The sequence below is a fragment of the Cervus elaphus genome, chromosome 29 (assembly GCF_910594005.1).
Source record: "Cervus elaphus chromosome 29, mCerEla1.1, whole genome shotgun sequence".
Lineage (NCBI taxonomy): Eukaryota > Metazoa > Chordata > Mammalia > Artiodactyla > Cervidae > Cervus > Cervus elaphus.
In genome coordinates, this window is record NC_057843.1 from 24,524,920 (window position 1) to 24,542,478 (window position 17,559).

The window sequence follows — 17,559 nt, forward strand, 5'->3', positions numbered from 1 at the left end:
AGAGCCTCTTGATGAAAGTGAAAGAGGAGAGTGAAAAACTTGGCTTAAAGCTCAACATTCAGAAAACTAAGATCATGGCATCCGGTCCCATGACTTCACGGCAAATAGATGGGGAAACAGTGGCTGACTTTATTTTTCTGGGCTCCAAAATCACTGCAGATGGTGATTGCAGCCATGAAATTAAAAGACGCTTACTCCTTGGAAGGAAAGTTATGACCAACCTAGACAGCGTATTAAAAAGCAGAGACATTACTTTGCCAACAAAGGTCCGTCTAGTCAAGGCTATGGTTTTTCCAGTAATCATGTATGGATGTGAGAGTTGGACTATAAAGAAAGCTGAGCGCTGAAGAATTGATGCTTTTGAACTGTGGTGTTGGAGACTCTTGAGAGTCCCTTGGACTGCAAGGAGATCCAACCAGTCCATCCTGAAGGAGATCAGTCCTGGGTGTTCACTGGAAGGACTGATGCTGAAGCTGAAAATCCAATACTTTGGCCACCTGATGCGAAGAGCTGACTCACTGGAAAAGACCATGATGCTGGGAAAGATTGAGGGCAGGAGGAGAAGGGGACGACAGAGGATGAGATGGTTGGATGGCATCACCAACTCGATGGACATGGGTTTGGGTGGACTCCGGGAGTTGGTGATGGACAGGGAGGCCTGGTGTGCTGCGGTTCATGGGGTCGCAAAGAGTCAGACACAACTGAGCAACTGAACTGAACTGATAGATTAAAACATATGAAACTCAGGAGTTAAAATGAAAACTAGATTGCAGTGAATTCTCAAGAAACATAGCTAAGTAGAGAACATTCTATTGACTTCAGGCCTAATATCAGCCAGCATCACTGGGCTATCACAAATCCATTCAGATATCTTTATCGGCAATTTAATGGTTTTCCAAAGACCTTTAAGCTCTGTTAATGTTCTGAAATGGGTCTCTTCTCTCCCAGGTCCATGAAGGGTACTCAAAGCCAACAAGACAAGACAGGACAGTCCTTCCACTGCCAGCCAGCAAGTTTATATCCCCCTTCAACAACCAACGCTGACCTTGCCTGGTATTGCTGACAATCAAAACAATCCCCAGAGGCAAAGCAATGGTAGAAAACATACATGTCTCCACTCAAAACAAAGAGTGAGAGAAAGCTGATTATACACTACACAGAGAAACTCTCACAAAAGGGGATAAATAGAAGACTTCAATTAAGACCATCTGTGTCTATGACAATAAGCCATGAATTAGAGTGGATTTCTAAAAGTGGTACAGAGAAAAAGCATTTTCAAAGAGTATTACAATACGGGTAGTGATTTAGATGTGTTTTAGTTGGCACTGAATAAGACAGTCTTAAACACACACAAGAGCTAAACAACTTTCCAGAAAAACCCAAACAAACTTTTTGGCCAATCCAATAATGTGTCTGGGTATCAACATGAACTCTGCACATAGAGCTGACACAAGAAAATGTTTATGCAAACAGTAAAAGGCTTTACTTGATAGGTTGTGAGAAAGAAACTAAGCCTCAGGGAAAGTAGCAAGGCTGCTTTGTAATCAGGCATTCATTTCTTTTTCCTTCTCTGTATAAACGCAATAGCCTCTTTAGGACTTTGCTTTTCTTCTGACTCTTGTCATGTCACACATATGAACTTGTGTTCATATCACATCTATTCTCCTTTTTGGGTTTCCTTGGTGGCTCAGTGGTAAAGAATCCACCCACAATGCAGGAAACATGGGTTCGATCCCTGGATTAGGAAGATGCCCCTGGAGAAGGAAATGGCAGCCCATTTCAGTATTCTTGCCAGGGAAATCCCATGGACAGAGGCGTAGGGCGGGCTATAGTCCTTGGGATTGACTTAGTGACTAACAAACACAACACAACATTCTCCTTTCAGCAGAGTTAACTCTAGGCAGCTTGGTCTAGGCACCTGCCAGGTCCTGAGATGTTCCTCCTAAGCTAGTTTTTGGATCATTAGAATACATTGATTATACTCGTCCCTTCTTTCTGAAAACGAGATTAATATTTTGAACCAAACCATCCAACTTGATCCTAATCCACAAGTCAGGGATGACTCTTTGGGAGGAGTAACTCCTCTTCAAAGGCAGTAAAAGAACCAAGAGCTGGTTTGTTCCTATCCCAAGGACAGCCTGAGGGCCAGGGAGAAAGACTGGTACCCACCTCCTTAGCTCAGCAATGAGCAGCGCCATGCAGGGAACCCCCAGGGTCATCAGAGAGATGTTGTTGATGGCGGGCTTGACAAACGCCAGGCACGTCGTAACAGCAGACAGGACGCAGACCACCACCTTGAACCTGCCCCTTTGTGGGTGAAAGCAAACCAAATCCGTTAGCAAAAGGGGTTGTGTTTGTTTGTTGGATGTTGGCAAAGTACAGGCACTGATGCTGGGAGGGCAAGCTCAAAAGACATTCCACACAAAGGACCAGGAGCCTGCAAACCATTCTCCCACACTATCTCAGTTATTTTAGGAATTCGACCTTAAGAAACAATCAGAAATGTTCAAAATATTCAGCTATGAAAACGGTTAAATTATAATCAACCTGAGCCTTTAAGGATAAGATATGAATACTTGATTATTTTTAGCAGTACTTTTCTGTATTTTTTCCCTAGGTGTTTTACAGCATGTTTGGGCAAATTCTTACTGAAAAGGGTCAGATAGTGAATATTTTAGGTTTTGCAGGTCATAGGTTCTCTGCCACAGCTACTCAACCCTGCCACTGTAGACAATAAGTAAGCAAAGGGGCATGACTGTGCAACAATAACACTTAATCTGCAAAAAACACACAAGTCACCCATGTGGCCAAAGATGTAGTCTGCCCACCCCTCTTCTCCAAGGTGAACGTGTATGACTTTTATAAGGAAAACAGACCATTTACAAACCATAAAGCATCCTAGATCAAAAGAAAAAAAAATGCCCCATGTGCCTAACACACAAGTCTAAAATCCTGAAATCTGTTGAGGCATTGGTGGTTCAGTGGTAGAATTCTCGCCTGCCACGCGGGAGGCCCGGGTTCGATTCCCGGCCAATGCAAGCAAGTCTGTTCTTTTCCCTGAAAAGCCATAAAATCCTGAAATCTGTATTGACTGACAATCTACAGCCTCTTATGCACTGGAATTTTGTGTTAAGTTTCGGACAGGAGAAATGTTAGAAAAATAATTGATACCATCCTTTGGAATCAAAAATAACTGATAACAGCCCTTCAGCGAAGGTGCTTTCGGTAGAAAGAGCTAGAACTGCCGACGTGACCCTAGACACGTTACTTTCCCTCTCCCTGGGACTCTGCTTCCTTATCTATAAATCTCCTATCTAGTCTGGACTAGAGGATCTCAAAGACCCATATCCATTACTGAATCTTAAGGGCACATGACTTTCCTGAAGTTTCTGTTTATTCCTCATTAGCACCATTTACTTTGGCCAGGAGCCCTGGAAAGCATCACTGTTAGGAAACTAATTTGAATGAAATTCCACTAGAAAGAAACCAAAGTGCATGGAAACCTTCAAAATACAAGTGTATCTCATAAAGAGGAAAACCACTTATCATCAAGGCTCAGGAAATCATTGATCAAGCTGCCAACTTTCTGACTGGAATGAACAGGAATTGTAGCCCTGAACTTTGACCAACGGGGAAATATATGTACATGGGAAAGGATCCAGGCAGCAAATCCTCAGGAGAATTGTGTTTTTCTCCCAGCCTTGGCCCCGGCATCCTTCAGCTACTAGAGGAGTCTGCAGCTTGGCCTGAGTACAGTAGCGTCACACAGCCCCAGGTCCCCACCATGTGCCTGGCCCCTGGAGACCCCCAGTAACTCTATCACTGGATTTGAGGTTCCATGATACGTCAAGGCTTTTTGGTCATTTAGATTAGATAAACACGTAATTATGAGCTTCCCTGGTGGCTCAGTGGTAAAGAATCTGCCTGCAAGGCAGGAGAGCGGGTTTGATTCCTGGGTCGGGAAGATGCCCTGGGGAAGGAAATGGCACCCACTCTGGTATTCTTGCCTGGGAAATCCCAGGGATTAAGGAGCCTGGAGGGCTACAGTCCATGGGGTTACAAAGAGTCGGACACAACTACGCAACTAAATAACAACCACAGCAAACACATAATCAGATACTTTCAAAACTGTACTACCTCTCTGTGTCTGATGGTTTAGGACCCAGACACAGAAAAACAAGAGTGAGTCAGAGCACATGGGTCCAGTGAGACCAGACCCATGTATGTTCACATTCTGCCTCCATCACTTAGCAGCCCATGGGATTTTTGGCAAGTCACTAAAACTCCCCAAGCCTCAGGTTTTCTGTATGAAAATCAAGACACCTGCCCTGTAGTGTTCTTATAAGCATTAAGGCACTCAACACAGTGCCTGATACAATGGTGTGTGCTAATAAAATCCATTATTTCTGTTCTCATGACCATGATTTGAGAATAAATGTTATTTTAAATAATATTATTATTGAAAATGTCATACTCAGGGAAAAGTCGAATGAGCTGATACTGCAATCAGAAAGGCTCTCTGTAGTCCTGCCAAAGATTTCAAAGGCAGTGAGCTTGATGAAACATGCTTTCTCTAAGAGGAACATGGGCAGGCACCTCCCTACCGCTCCCCAGAGGGTGTGGAGGAATGCGCCTCTGGAAGGCAGCTCAGTCAACGAAGACACCGTGTGAATGCATGGTTCTGCAGCCAGCAGAAGCCAACAGAAGTCAACAGAGGCCCTGAGGACAGAGAGAGCTGGGAAAACCCAGGAGGCAAGGGGCCGCCAGGGTGTTCTCTAAACATCCCCAACTGTTGCCTCTGGTCCTGTTTTCAACTTTGCAGCCCATGATCAGCTCAAACTGAACACAAGGTTGGTGAACCCATAGCACACCTTCTTCCTGTATTCCCCAAACCCAAACCTAGCAACCCAGTACCATCATCATAATATTATTATAATAAAGCTGTTACTATTGTTATCATTAGCTTCCCTTTAAAGAGATGGTTTTTAACCCTGTCAGGCCCTTAGTCCCTTTTTTCATATCAAACATTTGGTAATGCCCATTTTACTCTTCTGAAATGAAATGGAATTTATGGATGATAAAACTTTCCATTACTGTGACCACCAAAAACATGTCCACAAGCTCCCCAGATGGCCGGCATGGGATAGATACATTCCTGGACAAGATTCACTGCTTTAAACTCCCCTTTAACGTAAAACGGGCTTCCCTGGTGGCTCAGCAGTAAGTAATCCACCTTCTGTGTAAGAGACCTGGGTTCGATTCCTAGGTCAGGAAGATTCTCTGGAGAAGGAATTGGCAACCTATTCCAATATGCTCACCTAGGAAATCCCTTAGACAGAGGAGCCTGGAGGGCTACAGTCTATGGGAATCACGAAAGAGTTGGACACAACTTGGCAACTAAACAACAACTAAAACATAACCTGTTTAGGACAAGTCTCTGATGTCCACGGGATTCCAGCATTTGGTCCTGGAAGGTCCACCCCTGTCATTTCCTAAGTACAAAGTTGATATGGCCCAGAGAGTCTGAGATGACCGCTCAAGTCACCCAGCAGGGAGAGCAGAACAAGCAGATCCCAGCCTGCAACCTTGCTACTCAGGATTCAAAAAATAAACTGGATCATAAGGTGAGGGCTATCCCTAAATTTTGTGGACAAAACATCATAAGGACCACAGCAGGATAAATTTTTTTAGAAAATGGATACAATTAGCCTATAACAGTTTGCTTTTTTCCCAAAACAGAAATGTCAAATTAGAAAAAAACCAGAAATGTCCAATTATTAATAACCAGCAACAGCTGAGTGCATATCCCAACAATTCTTCAGACGTTCTAGGCAAGATGAAATACAGGCCTTTTTAGAAAATCCCACCAATTATTCCTATTTACTATTCCTATTCCTATTCAGCTGAAGCTCCAATACTTTGGTCACCTGATGCGAAGCATCAACTCATTGGAAAAGACCCTGATGCTGGAAAAGACTGAGGGCAGAAGGAGAAGAGGGTGACAGAGGATGAGACGGTTGGATGGCATCACCGATTCAATGGACGTGAACTTGGGCAAACTCCAGGAGATGGTGAAGGACAGGAAGGACTGCCGTGCTGCAGTCCATGGGGTTGCAAAGAGTCAGACATGACTTGGTGACTGAACAACAATAATTCCTATTTACATTCCCCTGCTATTCTGCATATTCTTTATCTTCAAAACACTTATCTGTATTAGCCATTCATAATAACTGCTAGCACCAAGTGAGTGTTTGCTCTGTAACAGACACTATGCTATATACTGTGTACAATTTTCACATATGTTTCTAACCCCTGAGCTAGATACTTTTACTATCTCTTCTTTCTAGATGAGCAAAATGAGGTACCAGAGTGCAGAAGAAAAAGTGGATTGTTACTCAAATCTAGATCTGTCTGATCCAAAGTCACTTGGCCAACACACAATCCCCTCTCTTCTCCAGAAATTTCACACTGGAATCACTACTAATAAGCTTTTTTAATTTTTTTTTTTTTTTTTGGTCACACCATGTAGCATGTGGGGACTAGTTCTCTAAGCAGGCATTGAACCTGTGCCCCCTGCATTGGGAATATGGAATCTTAACCACTGGACCACCAAGGAAGACCCCTTAGAGGTTTTGAGAAATATTCCAGCAAAGTCTAGATCAGAAAAAGAAAAAATAAAGGTGGGGTGGTTGTGGAGAGATAAATGGTTACTATCATATAAGTTCAGGCAGCTTACCACTCAATCCCCAGCCTGCAGAATTCCTGGTGTTGCCCTGAGATCTCTGGTCTGGCATGCCATTCCACACCAGAGATGCTGCCTGTTCCCACATCACGAGATGAAGTCCACGCTAAACGGTCTGGCCTTCTCGCCTTCTTGCTGCACACACCACTGGCAAATTGAAGGTCCACAGACACAGCTGAAATCCTTATTTACAGTGAGCTACCTCTCCTATAACATTCGCCTTTTCTTCCTTTGCTCATGAAAATGATCAACGTTCATTTTTACCCTGCAATTAGCATGTATACCTCAAATACTGGGCAGCAATCTCCATGTGCAATTGTTAAAAATGAAAGCTGACTGACTGTTCACCACGTTCTTAGTGCTCTGTGAACGGCCTTGCAGGATCATCTAACAAGAATCCTGTGGTGAACACTATTAGTCACTCAGTTCTACAGATGAGCAAACAGAAACCTCAAGAGTCTAAACAAGTTATACGTTCTGGGTTTTTTTTAAACAGGGAATCTAGGAATCAAACCCAGGTGGTCTGCAAAGCCAGGGATACAGACACAGAGGGTTCTCAGAGCCTCCATGGACTCTCCCCAAACTGAAGACAGGGGGTCCACATCTTCCCCTGAGAAAGGCAGCTGAGTGCGGGCGATGGAAAAGTCTCCAGTGGTCAGACCGCCCTGCCTCACAATCTGTTTCATCACTAAAGTTGGTAAGTTTCTGTCACCACAGCATTGCCCCATTTTCTCCTCTCCTGCTCCCACCAAGAAACAAGAAAAGAACAAGATTCTCTATTATGAACACATTAAACATTGTCCAGTGGAATTTCAGACCCAAGTCTCCAGAGCACCAGAAACAACAAAACCCTTATTCCCATTTTGTCAGCTTCTCACTGCGATCCCAGGGCTTGAAGACTCAGATCTAACAGCAAAGTGGCTCCTGAGCTCTCAATACAATGAAAACATGCTCCCGGAAAGCATGGAAGTAAGTAACTGGTGGGCATCTTTGGAGACAACAGGAAAAGCCAAAAGGTCAGGGGTGTGTTGCTCAGGCGGAGGCAAAACATCCCTGCTGGTCAAGCCACCTCGTGCCCCTGCCGAGCAGCATCCACCTCCACGTTTCCCCTCCTCCGGCAGCTTTCTGATCACCCCCATCTCTCCTGAGGCTGAACAAGGAAACCAGAAACACAACTGAAACACAGCAGGTTGGCCCAGGCTATCTCTGATTTCTAAAGTACACGTCCTGCATTTGGGAGGTTTCCGCACCAGGGAGACCATATGTCATCTAAGCCCAGGAACAGCTTCCTTTCCACTTGAAGATACTTCTTTTTGCTCAATGGTGTTTAAAGATAATACTATTTAATTCAAATCCTGCTGCCCCGGATGAAGACTGTACAGCTAATCCATTTAAAGTATGTTTTCTTGGGAATGTCCTCATAGTCCGGTGGATAGGATTCAGCACTTTCACTGCCGGGTCCCAGGGTCCCAGGTTCAATCCCTGGTCGGGGAACTAAGGTTCCGCAGGCCACACAGTGCAGCCAAAGAATGAATGAATGAATGAATAAAGTGTGTTTTCTTCCTACCTCATTTAATAATATATTTTTTAGGATTAAAAATTAACACGTGCACTTTGTAAAAAAAAAAATTGTAAAACAGTATAGATTAAAGGTAAAAGTGAAAGTTCTCTCTCCATTCCCATTCCTAAGAAGAGCCCAATGGTAGTGGCTCCTTACCCTCTAGACATGTTTGTGCATATCTGAAGACATACAGTCAAAAAGAGGCTTCATTCATTCTAAAATGAGGGTGTCACACACACAGTTCTACATGTGCTTTTTGAAGCCAGCATGTTTCATGAATGTTCTTCCACCTCCATCCATAGAGAAGAGCCTGCATCTCTAATGGCTGCATCACTCCCAGTCCCACTCAGGGTACCAGGAAACCTACAATGAACTCTTATTTTTCCAGGATAGTTCCTCCATGGGAACACACAGCTTACTTGATTGAATCCATATTTTTAGATTATTTATCCATATAGAGTACATGAATGCTCAGTTGTGTCTGACTCTCTGCAACCCCATGGACTGTAGCCCACCAGCCTCCCCTGATTCACGGTATTCTCCAGGCAAGGATACTGGAGTGGGTTACCATTTCCTCCTCCAAGGGATTTTCCTGACCTAGAAATCAAACCTGCATCTTCTGTGTCTCCTGGCACCGACAGCAGGCGGATTCTTTAACACTAGCACCAACTGGGAAGCTCATTTATCTGTATATATTTTAACAAAACAGTGTGTACAGAGAAATGTATGGGTCATATGTTTCTAGGAGCATTTCTCATCTTTATGATGATGTCTTCTGTTACTTCAGATATTAACAAGAGCACCTCAGAAAGGACCTTCCCTGACCAAACTCTAAGTCAGCACTCCAAGTCACCATGACCCCCTTACCGGCTTCATTTTTCATCATAGTACTTTCACACCCTAACATTATATTATTTTTTTATTGATTCACAATTTCTCCATCTTCAATATAAGCTCACTTAGGGTGGAGACCTTGCCGTTTTGTTTACTGTTATATTCTAGTGCCTAGAAAACTTCATTGTAAGTGTCCATGAACTATTTACTGGATAAATAACCATATAAGCACAACACAATGGATATTAAAAGGCATCTCTTCCTAAAATTCTGGGTTTTCGGCTTGAATGTGTATGTATATGTGTGTGTGTTGGTGTGTAGCTCTCATCAAAAGCAAACTGACACAATTTGAATACTACAGTATCTACAGCTCCAAGAACTAATTCCTCAGTGTGCATTCTACTGCAAATATATAAAAGTAATAGAGCTGGGACACACCCAATAAGATGTTCTAGCAGGACATCAAAGGTCTTTGAACAACCATTCAGTCTTTTCTCCCCCACTGAACCTTCTAGTTTTGCCAGTACCAATAAGGGAGATAATTGACTTTATCTTCCTAATGAACATTAGATAAATTCTTTCCCTGAGTATATTAAAATTACATCTTTTATCTGGCAGAATTTTTTCTCTGACAGTGTAATCAGTGGATATTAAATATATGATAAAGGTCATCACTAGGTTAGACTCAGTAGGGTGTGATATTTGTTAATATATACATTGTTACATGGGGTACTGCTGCTGCTAAGCTGCTAAGTCACTTCAGTCGTGACCGACTCTGTGCGACCCCATAGACGGCAGCCCACCAGGCTCCCCTGTCCCTGGGATTCTCCAGGCAAGAATACTGGAGTGGGTTGCCATTTCCTTCTCCAATGCATGAAAGTGAAAAGTGAAAGTGAAGCCGCTCAGTCGTGGCTGACTCTTAGCGACCGCAAGGACTGCAGCCTAGCAGGCTCCTCCGTCCATGGGATTTTCCAGGCAAGAGTACTGGAGTGGGGTGCCATTGCCTTCTCCAGTGGGGTACCGCACCTAGTAGTAAATGCAAAAATTTAGTACAAGCTTACCTGTCATTGCGAAAGATCTTCGGTAGATACCTTCTGGGGAACCACATGGCCAAAGCACACATCAGAACCCAAAGGATTGCAAGTTCATCTAGCATCTGACCCAGGAAACTAAGAGTTGCATGGAAGTAGACGGATCCAATTCCTAGAATCAATCACAGCCAATAAAAAAAGTTCACAGAGAACAACAGTCACAAATTCAACACACCGATTAAGGACAGCATTTTCCTAAACGACTACCAAAATTACCAAATCACTCTCTCTCTCTGAGGAAAGAAGTGGAAGGACGACACCTACACCATCAAGGCATATAGACTTCACGTCTAGAAAGAGGATTTGAAGCAGGGCCCAAACACCAGCAAATCAGAACTTTAATAACTGCACAAGGACAGTGCGTCTTCATCCACTGAGCCTTCATGGGAAAAGTCAATCAAAAGTCAACATTCTTTCATAGTTAAGAATTCCTAATCTGCCTGTGGAAGGAAATAAAAATTATACAAGTATTTCCCAGAATTACAAAGGATCAAACATCTAGAATTTGTTTTTTGTTTTTTTTTTTTTAGCTCTTTAGAAACCATGGTTTCATCCAAATACAATTGTTTCACAAGACTTCCCTGAGAAGTTCACATAAAACTGCACTGGCACAACACCAGTGACTATTATATAAATGAACTCTCAAATGCAATTAAGGGATAATTATGGTCAACCTTGTTATCAAGCCCATATTCAAAAGAGTCCTCCTTCTGGAGTCCAGGAAACAACAGAAAAGTTTGTTAAGACGTCAGAGTGACTTTGGTTTACAAAGGGGTCAGGGAGTCTGCGAAGTTCCACTTCCTCCCTTTCAGCCCATGCTCACAAACGAATCCACTTACCCACTACAACTAAGAGAGTCCATATTAAGTAGATGCCACTGTTGAAGCACGTTGCATACTGTCGAAACAAGCACATGCAGATGGGCGGTAAAATGAAAAACAAGACGTTGCTGATCTGGGGGGGTAGCGGGGATGAAAAACGGAAAGATGAATATTAAGTAAAAGGGCAAAAAGTAAAGCAGCTTGTTCCCAGTATGTCCTTTGTAAATGGAGATGAATATGGCCACACATCTTTCTTTAACAAGAAAAAAAATTCACAACTAGGGAAACTTACAACTTCTTTAGTAACCATTTTAGGGGGATACTTCCTGCCTCTGTGATCCTAGGAGCAGCTATGAAAAGACTGGGCCTTCCCAGGTGGCGCTAGTGGTAAAGAACCTGCCTGCCAATGCAAGAGACGTAAGAGACTTGGGTTTGATCCCTGGATCAGGAGGATGCTCTGGAGGAGGGCATGGCAACCCACTCCAGTATTCTTGTCTGGGAAATCCCATGGACAGAGGAACCTGGCAGGTCACAGTCCGTGGGGTGGCAAAGAGTCAGACACAACTGACCATGTACGTACACACACACACACATACACACACGAAAACACTGCCATCTGAAAGCTGCCCAGAGTCCTCTCTTGATGCAAAGAATCAACAACTCTTTTTCTGCCCAGTTATGAAGCATCCTAATTTACCTGAATAATCATCTTTAAAGATAAGGCCTGCACTAAATAATGGCAAAATTTTTAAAAAGAATAGTTTCATGAAGAATGAAAAGGACCAGACTTGTTCTGCTGCTGCTAAGTCGCTTCAGTCCTGTCCAACTCTGTGCGACCCCACAGACGGCAGTCCACCAGGCTCCCCCGTCCCTGGGATTCTCCAGGCAAGAACGCTGGAGTGGGTTGCCATTTCCTTCTCTAATGCCCCCCCATAATTTTCTGCCAGCCAGGTCCTGGGCCCACGTGAAGGCACGAGTGCCTTCCTCATTTCCCCCTCGTCAGTTTTCTCACCCTAAGCCAAACCTACTTTTAGGTAAAGATCAAATTTGTAGCTTTAAAATGGCATCATATTATCTTTCAGACTGGATTTGAGTCTATTATCTTTTCACAGGTCACCTGGATTTTTTTAAAAAACCAGACTGGACAACCTAACTCTAGAATCTCACCTCTAATTTTTTAAAATTTCTTTTTGTCTATCTTTTTTTTAACTAGGGGGTCATGGCCAATTCTTTTTTTTTTTCCCTCAGATTTTTAAAAACTGAGGTAAAATTCACATAACAAAACTAATCATTTTAGGAGTGTACAGTTCAGCAGCAGTTAATACAAGTGTAATATGCAATCATCACCTCTATCCAGTTCTGAAATGTTTCCATCACTCCAAAAAGAAACCTCACATCCATGAAGCCGTCACTTCCCCTTCTCCCTTTCCCCAGTCCCTGACAACCACTAATCTGTTTTCTGTCTCCACAAATTGACTTATTCTGAATATTTCATAAAAGTGTAATCATGCAATAAGTGACCTTTTGTGTCTGACTTCTTTCACTCAGCACACAGTTTTGGAGGTTCACCTGCATTGTAGCACGTATCAATACTTTCTTTTCATGAGTAACATTTCATTGTATGGATACCACATTTTGTTTACCTAATGTCCTTACTCTAACAGTGAACAATGTTGCTATGAATATTCACGTCCAAGGTTTTCAGTATTTGTTTTCCATTCTCTGATTTATATCCCCCCAAGCTAACATCACTGGATTATATGGTAATTGTGTGTTTAACTTACAAACCACAAGACAATTCTCCACAATGGCTGAACCATTTACACTGCTACCAGCAAGGTCCAAGGGTCCTAATTTTTCCACATCCTTGCCAACACTTGTTATTTTCTGAGGTTTTTATTTGCTTTGTTTGTTTAATAAGGCCACCCCAGAAGGTAGAAGTGGTAGGGATAATCAGCTTCTTCTAAAGTTTTACCTCTCACTGAGGAGTAAGGAGCTCCTTGGGAAGGACTGGGCAGGCAGAGGAGAGGAGATGTGCAGAATGTTTAAACAATGTCTAAGTGTGCAACATGCGCAAATGCGTAAATGTCTAAACGCGCAACACCAAAGAGGAAGGGGTGACGGAGGGGTCAAGAAAGACTAAAACCTTTCAGAGATAGGAAGATGGAGTAGATGAAGGCTGGAAAGCCAAGAGCATGGGGGCTTTAGAAAGGAAAGACTGGTCACCCATATTAGACAAGACAGAGCAGGTCTCAAAGGAACAAAGAGGGTGGGTGCCTAAACTGAATGAAAGGAGCCAGGGTAGGACTTTTCCAGACCTGGGAAGTCACACTGGGGCACAGTTAAACGAAACGCATCAGCAGACCCCAGAGCTGGAGGCAAAGTGCGGGAAGACACTGGCAACATCAGTAACCAATGGACGCCTCTGTCACCATCTGGGAACAAGAGGGGATGGGAATGACACTCTTTAGAAAGGGGAGAAGGATAGAGTGGAGAGCGATAAAGAGCAAGATCTTTTGTGGGGGTGGGATAGGAACAAGGCTGCTGCCTTTGGTTAAAGTTCAAGACAAATCCCTCATGGGGCTGCATCCTTCTGGAGAAGGGGGTGCCTTGCTCTAGTTGGCCCATTCTGATGGGGACCTTTTTCTCCTTCCCCTCTTGGAGTTACTGGCAACCCTGGGTGAGAGTCTGGATAAACGACCACAGCAGTCCCAGGCGGTATGCAGTATCCACACTTGGGAACATAGCCAACTCTCACTTATTTACTAAAAAGCAGATAAGGAGGGATGCAGGACAAGGCTCTGTGTAATATCACAGCCTTTAACTTTCCATGGAGTTATTTAAAGAACCCAAGATCTTAGGAAAAAAGAAGAAAGCAAAGGAAAAAACTCAGATCCTTAAGAGTTAAAATGAGAGACCTTAACAGTCGGACACAATTGAGCATGCACGTGAGAGATGTTTAATGTTTTATAAGGGGATGTTAAGTAATGGCCTGGAAAGGCTCCCAGGCTAGCCAAGTTCAGAGAGGCAGTCACCCACAGAGGTGGGGCCAGCATCCAACCACTCTTTCCACTGCCCAAAGCTGACTTTTTTCACCTCCAATCCATTCAACCACATTCTGACCACCTTGGCTTCATGCTTCGATTGGCATCTGAAAATTCTGAATTGCATCACACATTGTGCACCTATGACCTTTAGGTGATTTAAACACTGCTCTCTGTTTTGTTAAACATAGAGGTAGAAGGAATTAAAGGTGAAACGGGAAGAAGGAGAAAAATGGGATTGTGATACTATAGATAACTTTCTCTTCTCATGTACATGTTCTCCGTGTAAGAAATGTTCTCCGTGTAAGAAAAAGAATATATTACAAAGCTAAAGTCTGCCTTGCTATCCTCCTCCCTAGAGATACCCACTCTTCTCAGATTCATAATCCTCAATTTCTTTGCATTTATTTAAATACATATATATCACATATTGCAACATTATATTTTGGCAACTTCCTTTTCTCATTCAGCAATACACCCTGCTAACCTTTTTGTCTTAAGTCACAGAGATTTATCACACCTGCTGAGGGTACTGCAGAAGGCAACACTTTATTGAGCCATTCCACTAATGGTGGGAAGCACACTGATTTATAGCCCCACCTAACAATGCTGGAGGGAGAAGGCAATGGCACCCCACTCCAGTACTCTTGCCTGGAAAATCCCATGGACAGAGGAGCCTGGTAGGCTGCGGTCCATGGGGTCCTGAAGAATCAGACACGACTGAGCGACTTCACTTTCACTTTTCACTTTCATGCACTGGAGAAGGAAACGGCAACCCACTCCAATGTTCTTGCCTGGAGAATCCCAGGGACGGGGGAGTCCGGTGGGCTGCCGTCTATGGGGTCGCACAGAGTCGGACACGTCTGAAGTGACTTAGCAGCAGCAGCAGCAACGCTGGGGAACATAACACAGCTTGTTACCCCAGAACAGTCATCCCTCTGTATCCATGGGGGACTGGTTTCAGGAGCCCCTTGGATACCAGAATTCGTTGGATGCTCAAATCTCTTATATAAAATAGCATTATATATGCAGTATGCATATAACCTACACACATCCTCCTGTATACTTTATACTGATCGTAAAGTATAAATTTACACTTTACAATGGGAAAACAATTTTTCCACAGACGGGGGGAGGGGTGGTTCGGGATGATTCAAGCACCAATGGGTAGCGGCTGCAAATACAGATGCAGCTTCGCTTACTCGCCCACTGCTCACCTTCTGCTGCCCAGTTCCTAATATGTACTAGTCTGCAGCCCAGGGTTGGGAACCCATGCTTCAGATCATCTCTAGATTATTTATAATACCTGATACAATGTAAATGCTATGTAAATAGTTGCAGGTATACAGCAATTCAAGCTTCCCTGGTGATTCAGACAGTAAAGTATCTTCCTGCAATGCAGGAGACCTGGGTTCGATCCCTGGGTCGGGAAGATCCCCTGGAGAAGCGAATGGCAACCCACTCCAGTATTCTTGCCTGGAGAATTCCGTGGACAGGGGAGCCTGGTGGGCTAAAGTCCATGGGATCGAAGAGTCAGACATGACTGAGCAACTAACACACACGCATACAGCATTTCAAGTTTTGCTTTCTGGAACTCTCTGGAATTTTTTTTTTCCAAATATTTTCAATCTACACTGGGTTGAATCCACAGATACAGAACTACGGACATGGAGAGCCAACTGGATATGTTTATTGCCTCAAATCCTCTCAGTCTCCTTTGCTTCAGCCACGTACAACCATCTATGGCCAAGCTGTCCCTTAAAAGGCTTTTTCAATCTATGTTACCACTAGCATTGTACACAATAATGACTTTTAAATTTACACACAATTCACAAAAACATGAGGTAGTTTAATACACCTCCAGTGAAATTATGATACCTCAAGTATTTTAAATGCCCATATTAGAGAGTTCAATTTAGAAACACTATTTAACAGATAGTTCCAAATAACCCTGAAATCTCATTATTGCTTCTGTACAACTCATCTACCAATACTTGCTGGCCTCCACCATGCCTTTTCAGGACATAAATCTATGGGGACTTCCTTGGCAGTCCAGTGGTTAAGACTTCACCCTTCCCTTGCAGGGGACATAGGTTCCATCCTGGTCAGGGAACTAAGATCCTACATGTTGCACAGGAAAAATTAAAAGAAAAAAGATATCAATCTATGCAAAGGAAAAGCCCAAATTAGAGGGAGATGCTCCCCAAGACAAAAAGAGGAAGGAACTCCAAGAGAAATGTGGGAAAGCAAATGAGTCGTGGTTAAAAAGATTCAATGGCTCCATCTCTACTGAGAAAACGAAACTTCCCCTCAGAGTTATGTAGCTCACTGAAGTTGAATAGTTCAGCCAAGGGGTATTTTTTAAAGCCCATTGTTGGATTATCCTTTGGAGAATTAGTTTGTTCAGTGCCTGCCTAACAGATTTTGTTTAATTAAAAGGAAACCACAATTTAAAAATTTATTATTTCCTTAGAGAGTTCCTCATTCTGTGACATTTGCACCAAAATAATCTCAGGAACACACTGCAATCTCATCCTGACGCATGCGATTGTGTATTTTCCCGGACAGAGGGCAAACACTGACAAAGCAACAGGCTGTAAATTCTTCTGAGCAACAAGTTCATAAATAGCTAACAGACATTGCCGTGGCTGAGGAGACTATGTATCTTAATCGAATGCAGGTTCCTAATGATCCATCCATGGCTTTCTTCCTGCCTCTGGGATGACCAACTGTCCTAGCATGCCTGGCGCTGAGGAGGGCTTCCCAGGACATGGGACTTTCAGTTTTAAAAATGGTAAAATTCCAGGCAAACCAGAACAAGTTGGGAACCCAGCTCAGAGGCCTCCCTGCAAAATCCACCCACCTCCCACAGTATACCACCTGAGCAGAGGACTAACAACACCTTGAACTGGGGTCTCCTGCATTGCAGGCAGATTCTTTACCCGCTGAGCTATGAGGGAATCCCACAAACAACACCTCAGCCACTTGTATATATATATATCTCTTCTATGGTCCTCACCACCCAGGTGACTATTTGTGGGTCTGGTCTCTGTGATAGGCACACAGTTGCCCAGCAAGTGGATGGCTAAATGGATAGACAGAGAGACTGATAGATTGACTGACAGACAATTCTGCCCTACAGAGAGTGGGCTGTGAGCTTTGGCATATAAAGGGAATTCCACTTATCTTGATGATGGGGGCAGAGCTGAGTAGGGGAGGTGACAGACCATGGGCTGATTTTAGGCACGTATTTTTCTTCAAGACTTTTTTTCAGCACCAGTTCATTTCCTTCTGTCCCCCTGGGTCCCCAACAGAATTCCCAAAGGCCAAGTTAAGTGATTAAAACACAGACCCCACTTTCCTCCAAAGATGCTAGGTCTTGGATCTTTCTCTGACTGTGACCAGGCCTTAAAACTTAAAACATAAAAAGGAACTTAATTCAATAAAATTTGTATTTAAAAGAAAC

At 43.4% G+C, this 17,559-nt stretch overlaps 1 protein-coding gene and 1 non-coding gene across 4 annotated transcripts in view; one reads left to right on the forward strand and one right to left on the reverse strand.

Annotated features, from left to right (window-relative positions):
• The window catches only part of ACER2 (alkaline ceramidase 2), a 33,217-nt gene that overhangs the window by 11,421 nt on the left and 4,237 nt on the right, over positions 1-17,559 (reverse strand). For 2 of the 3 annotated variants that reach the window (XR_006338613.1, XM_043891124.1), the window contains exons 2-4: positions 11,068-11,182; positions 10,199-10,340; positions 2,170-2,307 (exon numbers count right to left, since the gene is read on the reverse strand). Coding sequence is in view for 2 of the 3 variants with exons in the window: in XM_043891124.1 (XP_043747059.1) it covers positions 2,170-2,307; positions 10,199-10,340; positions 11,068-11,182 (395 nt within the window). In the remaining variant the exon portion in view is untranslated. The remainder of the gene's footprint in view (positions 1-2,169; positions 2,308-10,198; positions 10,341-11,067; positions 11,183-17,559) is intronic. The other variant, XM_043891125.1, reaches the window with a different exon arrangement.
• TRNAG-GCC lies at positions 2,968-3,038 on the forward strand. Its single transcript has one exon. It is a non-coding gene; the product is annotated as a tRNA-Gly (tRNA).